Source organism: Belonocnema kinseyi, chromosome 9 (assembly GCF_010883055.1).
Source record: "Belonocnema kinseyi isolate 2016_QV_RU_SX_M_011 chromosome 9, B_treatae_v1, whole genome shotgun sequence".
NCBI lineage: Eukaryota > Metazoa > Arthropoda > Insecta > Hymenoptera > Cynipidae > Belonocnema > Belonocnema kinseyi.
In genome coordinates, this window is record NC_046665.1 from 41891740 (window position 1) to 41902736 (window position 10997).

At 33.4% G+C, this 10997-nt stretch overlaps 1 protein-coding gene across 1 annotated transcript in view; it reads right to left on the bottom strand.

Annotated features, from left to right (window-relative positions):
* Positions 1 to 7748: 7748 nt before the first annotated feature.
* The window catches only part of LOC117179992 (esterase FE4-like), a 24029-nt gene continuing 20780 nt past the window's right edge, over positions 7749 to 10997 (bottom strand). The window contains exons 4-7 of the mRNA XM_033372263.1: positions 8838 to 9194; positions 8571 to 8737; positions 8084 to 8373; positions 7749 to 7976 (exon numbers count right to left, since the gene is read on the bottom strand). Of these exons, the coding sequence (XP_033228154.1) occupies positions 7802 to 7976; positions 8084 to 8373; positions 8571 to 8737; positions 8838 to 9194 (989 nt within the window). The 3' untranslated portion in view covers positions 7749 to 7801. The remainder of the gene's footprint in view (positions 7977 to 8083; positions 8374 to 8570; positions 8738 to 8837; positions 9195 to 10997) is intronic.

Sequence of the window (10997 nt, forward strand, 5' to 3'; positions counted from 1 at the left end):
TCAAGACATAAAAGTGATGGAACAACGATATCAGGGTAGATGGGACGAGGTCATGATGGCTGATTTTTGCTGGATGTTGAAAAGGGAAACGAATGTAGATCTTAAACGTAAGCGTAACCCTTTGTATCGTTTCTTCGAAGAAAAAAGGACACGTTATAGCAGGCAGAAAATAGACTGAAGTAGGTCTATAAATCAATTTAATTACGATAAAAAGCAAGATAAAATGTAAACACGAAAGATAGTATAAATATATACCTTAAGTCTAAAAAAAGCAGAGAGAAAAACATTTTGAATAGAACTCTTATTCATTTGCATGTTTAAGGTACAGTTCTACACGAGGGGTAAACCACTCTAAAATCAGTAAAATCAGCAAAACAATATTTAGCGTTATATGGACGTTGTGCTCTGATTTTTTAGTATCGGTGACGCTAAAGTAACTAAGATAAAGAATCTGTCTTACGACTCTGTAAGAATAACATCAACGCAATGGGCGATCGTTATTCGTACCGCCGGAGTTACTCGTCACGAAGAGTAAGACTCCGAGAAATCCACATGCTGTAGTAAGCAATCGAATGCTATTTTTCCTTATTCGATGCTTATCCTATCATTATTTCGCTTAGCGGCGTGTTGCGTGTGGCTAAACGTGTGATTTTTTTTCTTAACCTTCGATTTTGATCGATTTCCTTCGTATGTGAATGACTTCATTTTATGCAATAAGAAGCTTATGTTATACATAAGAAACATATTTTGCCGACAGTTACGCTGCTTGAAGTAAAATAAAGCTGCGCTTATTTTAACACCGTCTATAGATTTTTGATTTAAGAAAATCATGATTTTAGAGTAGTTTACCCCTCGGTTCTACATTTTAACTGATACAAACATTATCAGGTTAATTGAAATGGGGTTAATTCAACCTGTAGTTCTAAGTTTCTTCAAATGAGTAATGTGCGTCTAAATTTTTAATCACCTGTCGTACAATGAAATGAATTTTATTGTGTTATACGGGAACACTTAAGTTAAGTTGTGTTGAATTAAGCAAAATTTCGTTAGGTTCTGTTAAGTTAGATTCATTTGTAGGTTAAGATCGAGTTAACGTATTAAATATAGCACACATTTAAGACTGAGAACCGTACGCTTACATAGCTACACGTGTGGTTGAATTTCATTCGGTTAGGTTAAGTTAGGTCAGGTTTTGTTAGGTTAGGATAGGTTAAACCTCTATGTAGGTTAAGCCGAAGCTGAATGAAACGGTATCGCAAACACAACGGGACAATACAATGAGTTTAATTGTGTTACGCGAAGTTAAGTTAGGTTAGGTTAGTTCAGGTTTTTTTTAGGTTAGGATAGGTTTGACCTCTTTGCAGGTTAAGCTCAAGCTGATTCAAACGGTACCGCAAACACAGCGGGACAACAAAATCAGTTTAATTGTGTTTCGTGAGGTTAGGTTAGATTAGGCTAGGTTAGATTTATTTATAGGTTAGGCTCGAGTTGACCCATTCGATGTAGCACACATTTGCTACTGGGAAAATATGCTTCCAGAGCTTTACGTGTAGTTCAATAAATTTCTGTTAATTCAAGTTAGGTTAGGTCAGGTTCTGTTGGGTAAAGTTATGTTAAATAAGTTGACATCAGGCAAGGGTTGATCCTTCACAGTTGTCGACACGTTTTTGAAGTGAAAATTTGCTTCACTGGCATTATTTTAAAATTTACTTGCCTCAGTGCATGATTTTTCGTCATTTTTTGAGGTCATGGCTCAACCATGACGTGATGGGTGATTTTTGATACCGAATTTGAATTCAACACCCCAAAATCCATAGGAATACGTGTGTCTTGTTACCAGATCCGCACACTTTTTTTGTGTGGCTGTGTTATTAACGTAACATTGTTCGATTTTTCAAGATACTACCGGCGTGAAAAAAGTTTGCATGGTTCAAACATGGCAATACACTTGGAAATATCTGGCTAAAGCATGGGTACCAGCTACACACAAATGAATAAATGCTCAAAAAAACATCCAAGTGTGAGACGACGGCACGGATGCGCGGGATCGTGCACCAGGTATTTTAAAACGTCATTTACGAGAACTTTTTTCAAATTAAAATTTTTTCCATAACTAAAACATTTACAAATTGTGATTTGACGACCCAGGTGCGCAGGATCGTGCACCACGTAATTTAATACGCATTCTATAAGAACTTTTTCAAAATTCAAATTTTTCCAACACCCAAAATAACCCTTAATAGTACGTTGACGACCTAAGCGTGCCTGATCGTGCACCAGGTCCTTTCGAACCTCATCTACGAGATCTTTATAAAAAATTTAATTTTGTCAATAACAAAAACAATTACAAATGGTGAGACCACGACCCGGGTGCGCAGAATCGTACATCAGGTAGTTTAACACGTATTCTACAATCACTTTTTTAAAACTCAAATATTGCTTACAGCCAAAATTACTACCAAGGGTGAGACGATGACCCGGGTGCACCGGATCTGCGAAAACTTTTTTGAAATTTAAATTTTTTCAATACCCAAAACAATTACAGATGGCGAGACGACGGCCCGGGTTCGCAGGATCGTACAACAGGTAGTTTAACACGTATTCTACAAAAAAATTTTCAAAATCCAGATTTTTCCAACACTCAAAATAACTCTTAATCGCGAGTCGAAGACCCAAGCGCGCCTGATCGTGCATCAGGTCCTTTCAAACGTCATCTACGAGAACTTTTTCGGAATTTAAATTTGGTCAATAACCATAACAATTACAAATGGTGAATCGACGACCCGGGTGCATCGGTTCGTGTACCAGATACTTTAAAATTTCATCTACTAAAACCTTCTTGAATTCTAAATTTTGTCAATGACCAAAACAATGACAGATGGCGAGACGACGGCCCGGGTTCGCAGGATCGTACACCAGGTGGTTTAACACGTATTCTACAAATCTTTTTAAAATTAAAATTTTTCCAATACCCAAAATAACTCTTAATCGTGAGTCGAAAACCTGGGCATGCCTAATCGTGCACCAGGTCATTTCAAACTTCATCTTCGAGAACTTTCTTAAAATTTAAATTTTGTTAATAAACAAAACAATTACAAATGGTGAGTCGAGGACCCGGGTGCGCCGGATCGTGCACCAGATCCTTTAACACGTCATCTACAAGAACTTTTTAAACATTTAAATTTTGTTAATTACCAAAATAATTACAAATGGTGAGCTGAGGACCCCAGTGCGTCGGATCGTGCACTAAGTCCTTTAACACGTCATCTACGAGAACTTTTTTGAAATTTGAATTTTTTCAATAACCAAAACATTTATAAATGGTGAGACGACGACCCATGTGGGCAGGATCGTACACCAGGTAGTTTAATACGTATTCTACAAGAACTTCTTTAAAATTCAAATTTTTCCAACCCAAAATAACACTCAATCGTGAGTCTACGGCCCGAGCACGTTCAATCGTGCACCAGGTCCTTTCAAACATCATCTATGAGAACGTTTTTGAAATTTAAACTTTGTCATTAACCAAAACAATTGCAAATGATGACTCGACGATCCGGGTGCGCCGGATCGTACACCATGTAGTTTAACACGTATTCTGAAAAAACTTTTTCAAGATGTAAATTTGTGTAGCACCTAAAATAACTCTCATTGGTGAGTCGACGACCCAAGCGCGCCTGAACGTGCACGAGGTTCTTTCAAACGAGGAATAATCACGAGGAGGTAACCAGAAAGTCACCAATAACCAGTCAATAATCAGTAAGAAAGTAATCAGTCATCGGTCTAGGTCGGGGTCAGAGTGGTGTCTCTTCGGTTTCCATCCTTGCCCCTGTTATTCATTCTCTATATTTCTGATCTTACAGGGTGAAACTTCATACTGTAATCACCGTAAATATGCGAACGATTTCAAATGATACATTATACTATTTTCTCTCTAGAGGACAAAGGTAATCGGCATAGGGCCCTCAACCTCAAGTCATTCGTCGAGTTGGCTTAGGATCTGGGCATAATAATAAATCGAAGATTGGCTTGAAAGAAGTTGACCTGTGAAATATCTAGAAAAAATGTCCGAATCCTTCAGCAACTCAATAGAAACAAAAATTCTCTTTCCACCTCCACTCGAGTTCTCCTCGTGAAAAGCCTCATCCTTCCGATTTTCAATTATGGCTGTTAAGTGTATGATGCCATTACCAAAAACCTTAAATTAAAATTCGAGCGTTCCCTCAACTCATGCATTAGATTTATTTACAATATTCCAAATAGTGAACACAGAACACATTACAGAGGATAAGCTGGATTTTTTAATGTACACAAAAGAAGAAAATTCTTTATGTGTAATTTGATATATTTAGTAATAAAAAATGAAGCTCCTCAGTATCCTTACAGCTTTTTCATTCTGTGAAAAAAATATTCCTCACCTGTTCAAATTTTGTGGAAGAAAGACAGTACTAAAAATTCCTTTCTATCAAACGTGTAAACTTCAACATTCATTAAATTTAAATGCAGATTAAAATATATGCTGTAAAATCCATCTTTCTATACTACTTTACGATTGCTTGCTATTTACTAAGTCTCAATCTCTTTACTAATTTTACCATACCTTTAACATTCATCGATCAGTGCTTGTAATTACTTAAATTGTGTTATGTGCACTCTGTTTCTTAGAGGGTTGATTTGCCCTGGCAACTTCCTGAAATAAATGTGGCTGCTATTGGTGCAATTGGGACTGTTACAGCTGCACGTATGCTGTGAAGAACGTAAAGATTTGCTCTATTGGTTGATGTATCATCTTTTTAAATAAATGAAATATGCAAAGTTAAGATAAAATCTTATATTTTTTACGCAATCTGCAAGTGAAAAACTCGGCCTTCTGTTGTTTAGAAATTTTGAAATTAAAATCGAGAAATTCTTTCTATCAATTTTAAACACTCAATTTGTTTTAGAAATCTTTCGGGCACATACATACTTTTGTGGGGGCTTTTATACTTATGTTTTCGCTCTAAAGTATACATCACTATAAATATAAGCAGAATTTTCCGTTTTTTAAAGAAACTCTTTTATTGCTATTTAAATGCATTTAATCTCTTTAGCTTCACACATGTGACGTGATTATGGCGTGCAAATATCTACATTCTTAAGGAGGAACCATCGCTGCTGCCGAGATCAGTCGACTACGTAGTCATAATACCTACACTCGTATAACTTACTGAGTTGAAATCTGGCAACATTGTGAACATGTCGTCGGCTACATGAATCAACGGCTAACTGAGATCTACATTGATCGCGCCTCGCGATGTTGTCAGATTGCGATAATCAACGTTCAGAAGTGCAAGTTTCGTGATTAATTTTTTTCCATGTATATGCAGGAACCAAATGGTTAATATTATTTTTTCACCTCAATTTCGAAATACTTTTTTTTCATTAAAAAAATTATCTTTAATATCTTAATGGTGGTTACTTAGATATAACTCAGTAAAGAGCTCAAAACGGCCATCTTTCATAAGACGCAATGTTAATTATGACGAAATTATAAACGTTAATAACTTATTTATAAAGTACCATAGGCTTCTGAGATTTTAACTGAGTACTTTTGGTGATCATATTTAGATATTGTGAATGTTTGGTTGAAATGGTAATGAAAATTCTTGTAGCGATGGTACCTCCTTAATTATTATTCCTGTATTTTTAATGTTGTAGAAAAATTACGCTGCTTTTCCTATTTAAGTGTATACCATTTTTCACTTAATTTTCCTATATCAAATGCGTTTTAGAGTTTTGGAAATTACTCTGTTGTTGTACATGTTTAGCCTGTTATTAAAATATCTCTAACATCCGCAAAACCAGAAGAAATTGATATTCAGAGGGTCCGTAAAACCTATGAAGTTCAACACTGATCGCATTTTCTACAATAAAAAAATTGTTGTATGTTAGACAGAATCGTCAATATTACACATTTTAAGGTGTCCTTTAATATCTATCTTCGCAATTAACTATATAATAAAAATAAAAAATTGCTTTTTATCACATCTCCATTATAATTATGATTTTAGCACCTTCACACGATCCTTAAAATAGTAGTATTTTATAGGTGCAGGTCTTTATCGCAGACTAAACAATTCACATTATCGCTGCACTCTCGCGCTACATACACACCACATGTTAGTTAAGGTAGCTGTCGTGCCCAAAGTCAGATATATGAAAAAAATAGTTTAACTATGATTTTAAAAATCAAGATATTATAACTCACGTTATTCCGAATAATAAAAATGATTCTTAAACGGAAAATGTTAAAATTCACTCACAAAAACAAACATTCATTTTAACAATGTTTTTTTTCTGATAATCGCTTCTTACCAATTTTTGAAAATAGATTGCATTTTAATAAATTATGGATTATTTTTTCCAGGAAAACATTCTCTACAACTCTACTGTTTCCAATTTTTAAAATAAATTTTTCTATAACTTCTATGGCTTCTTCTATAGCTCTAAATCGTTAAAGCCACTTTTTGTCAGAAACAAAATTTTAAAACAGATAATTATATATTAATATTATTTAGCTATTTTTTAAATTGGAAACAATAAAGTTGTAGCGAATGTATTCCCGGAAAAATAAGCCATCACTTATTAAAATTAATAATTTTTTTTTAAATTGGTAAGAAGCGACGGACAGAAAAAATTTAATTAAAAAAAAACATGGTTAAAATTAATGTTTTTTGTGAATTTCAATATTTTGCATTAAAAATAATGTTTTTTATTTTAAATGACATCAGTTATAATATTTGGATTATTAAAATCATAGAAAAAGTATTTTTTTCAGATATCTGACTTTTGGCACGAGAACTACCTTAAGTAGTTTATGACAATCTTTCGGAGAAGGTTATGAGAATCCAAAAACCTTACTAAGGATTGCGTTGCGATAAAAGATAATTAATCAAATAAACCGAAAAAAATATAAATTAGCACAAAAACTCGCAAACCCCAATTTTTTACTTCTGGTTTTTTTGTGATTATATAAAATAGGCTCGTAATAACGAAATCTAATCATTTTTTTCGTTTTGTATTCTATGCCTACTTATAAAGAAAAATTTAAAGAGATAACTCCACACACGTAATATTGCGGATTCTGTCGAAAATAAAATTAAAATTGTATGCATGTGCTCTATTTTGATAATAGTATCGTTTTTCAGCGCTCTGTTGTTCCGATAATTTATTAAATCTGTGGCGTACCATTGTTGTCGGTAGCACTCAAGAATAATTATGAGAGGAAATTGTAACGCGTATAACCTCAGAATACACACACATTTAAATTAGCAAAATAAATTTGTTTGAATTAAACCACAAAAAAGAGTCCGGGGACGTCCATTAGCATGTTCGCTATCATTCCCCAGATTTATAACACAAATGCTTTATTATTGTAGGAGAAAAGTCAAAGGAATCTAAAACTGATCAAATGAATACAATTTCTCAAGTATCACTTGGTATTACAGACATTAATCAAATTTAGCAAAATTAAATTTCTTTGAATTAACCCACAAAAAAAGTGTCTGTGGAACTCCGTTAGCATGTTCGCTATCATGTCCCAAATGTTTGAGACAAAATATTTATTATTGTAGGAAAAAAGCCGGGGGAACCTAACACTGGTAAAATCAACGATTTTTTAAGTATTACATGCCCTTAAACTTCATGTATTTTACATGCCTTAAAAAATAGGAAAAAAATCTAATTTACTTTTCATATTTTCATCAAGGAAGCAATCCTTTTATGATTATTTTTTACTTATCGTTTTAAAGTATATTTAAAATTAGAAGGAAGAATTTTTTCTCCAGAAGTTCATCCGATTCGTAAACAAATTATTCGACAGAGATACCCTGGGATCTGTATTATCATTAATATTTCCAATCTGAAGATAGTTATTTTTTTCTGGATTATATCTCTCCCAAAAGTTATCAGTCTGGAACTGTTTTGATATTGGTTTCCTAAAATAATATGTAATATAGTAAGTTTATATAATAAATTCATTGAAACATATATTCAATTATGCATATGAATACAATAAATTAATGAAATAATTAGCTTTACACACCCATTTATAACAAATGACGTCCAAAGATCCACCATTAGTTCACTAATTGATTTCTCTGTTTTAGTGAAGTTATGATGTGGCGTGGGAAAAAGATATAAGAGTTCTCCGCCGTGACGCACACCCAGATTGCGATTGTTTTCAATTCCAGAATTATTACTGTGTGTGCCAAGGTAACCAAAGGAATAAAAGTAGATTGGACTTGTCAATTTAGGTGCTACTTTTTCTAGCATTTTCACTTCTGGGTATATAAAGTAACCATCACTCATGTAATGTGTGAGATTTTCAAGGAACTGTATACAAATAAAAAAACAGATATCTAAATATAATTGGTAATTTTCCATAAAAAGTAATATAGTTATCAATTTCTAATGACTGCTCAATCACGTAGGTGTACTCTAAAGTATATACTTGAAGATTCTGGTTTTTTTTAACATATTAATGAAAAAACCAAAATATAATTTTTATTTTAAAAAAATGAATCCCATACCTTGTCTTTGTTAGAAAAATCAATCGAATTATTAAAATAGAATTTCTTTACAGATGCTAGAAAGTCTGTTTCATTTTGAAAATTAAGCAAAGGTCCAGCAATGAAAAGGATCAATTGATCTAATTTGGATGTGACGAAAGAATATTGTGACGAGTCAGTGTATAAACCTGAAATCGTAAAATGTTTTAATATGTTTATTAATATACGTAATTTTGAAAAAAATATAAGGTCAATTGTATATTTAGTTATAGTATCTGCATTGCACACCAGGTACCAATCCTTCTTCAGTGACACCACCGACAATAAAAGGCAAATCCTTCATTTGATTTTGTTCCATCAAGTTTTTTGGACTGTCAGTTAGAAATGCATCTTCAGTATCAGGCTCATCGGTAGTACACCATCCAATTTTAGTCCATTCTCCCAGTTCACCGAATATGTTTCTTGTTTTTAGTAAACTCTCTACACTTTTTGTTCTTAGGCAGTCAACGAAACTGTCTGTAGTGTTGAAATCACAGGAAACAAGTTGAGCAATTTTTTTGGCATATTCTATTAGGTCGCTGCTTTTTTTATACGCCCATGTACCTAGTGGACTGCCACTTTGAATTATATATTGATGAAACAGTTCTGTATTAGAGGAAAAAATGTTTTTAATATATAAAATATATTATTGGGCACGCGCTCCAATCATTCTAAATGGAACAATTTAAAAATATAGGACTTGCAGAATGAATGGACGATTTACAATTTAAAGATTCAAATACTTTTCTGTCTCAAGAATTGCGAAATCGGTGAATGGCTAACTCATTAAAAAGTAACTGATAACTCTAGTAAATAGATATATTCAGTTATTATCGAGTATCTGATCAATAACTTCAAATAATAAAATCGCTTCTTTGAAATTATGTTATTTGGAACAGTAAAGAAACTTTTATTTGAAAAATAACCAAATATTGGAGAAAATCCTCGATCTTAGTGTTTTCACGATCATATGAATAGAAACATATTTTTTAATATAATAATTTAGAAAGTTCTAATTATAAAAACAGCTGTAAATAATAAACCGAGTGGGCACCGGAACATCCTAAAGACGTCCTTAAGACGTCTTTAAATGTCCTGGGACATTCTTGGACATTGGCGTCTAAGTCCCAGGGCCGTTATAAAGACAACTTCAGAACGTCCTAAATACGTTCTATATCTGGCCTAAAGTTGTCCCAAAGATGTCCGCAGGGCTTGTCCTAAAGGCGCCCCAAACAGACCTATAAGAGACATGATTATTTTTTCACGCTAAAAAGTGAAAGGTCTCCCTGTGGGCACCAGGACATCCTAAAAACGTCTTTATTTGTCCTACGACATTGTGAGTATAATGTGAGCCATTAGGAGTATGAAATTCAATGTCGAAATAAAATATTATTGTAGGGCTTTAAAAAAGCAACATTTTTTTCTACCGACAATTTTTTTATATCGTGCTTTGCTTCGCTCAAAATGTTAATTATCGTTTGTTTTTCTGGGGTTTAAAAATGATATAACTTTAATAATTTTGCTTTTATCGAAAAAGTCGTTAAGATAAATTGTTCGTGTTTTTCTGAGCACTACGGAAAACCTTACATAGAATTTTCAAAAGTTGTAGAAAGTAACATTTATTTTCTCCTGACTTTTTTTCATATCATGCATTGTTTGGCTTAAAATGTTAATTTTCGTTTATTTTTTAGGATTTTGAAAATGCTATAACTTTGACAATTTTGATTTTATTGAAAAAAGTCATATGAATAAATTGTTCGTGTTTCCAAGTACTATGGAAAACCGTAAATAGAATTTCCAAATCTGGAAAAAACATGGTTTCGAAAATTTTGAAAATGTCCTCAGTCATTGAGTTTTTATACAAAATGGCTGGTTAACGAAATCATTCTTTCTTTTGGATCCTAAAAAAGTGTACCGAAACACACAATACCACAGACTACAGACAAACAAAACAGACAGACACCTTTATAAAAATAGTTTTTTCTGACTCAGGGAGTCTCAAAACGTGGAGATTTGATAAAAACCGACCATGTCAGATTTTACACAAAACCAATACAATAATCTTGTCACCCCCATTTAAAGTTCATTTAGGCACACCATGATCCTTTATAACATTTTGAGAACGTTCGTAGGTTGTCCTCAGGACATCCTTGATAACATCCTGAGGACGTCCGTAGGATATTATCAAGGACGTCCTGAGGACAACTTACGGACATCCACAGGATGTTATCAAGGATGTCCTGAGGACAACCTGCCGACGTGCTCAGAATGTTATAAAGGATCACGGTGTGCCTAAACGAACTTTAAAAGGGGTTGACAAGATTATTGTATTGATTTTGTGTAAAATCTGACATCGTCAGTTTTCATCAAATACCAGGTTTTGAGACTCCCTGAGTCAGAAAACACTAT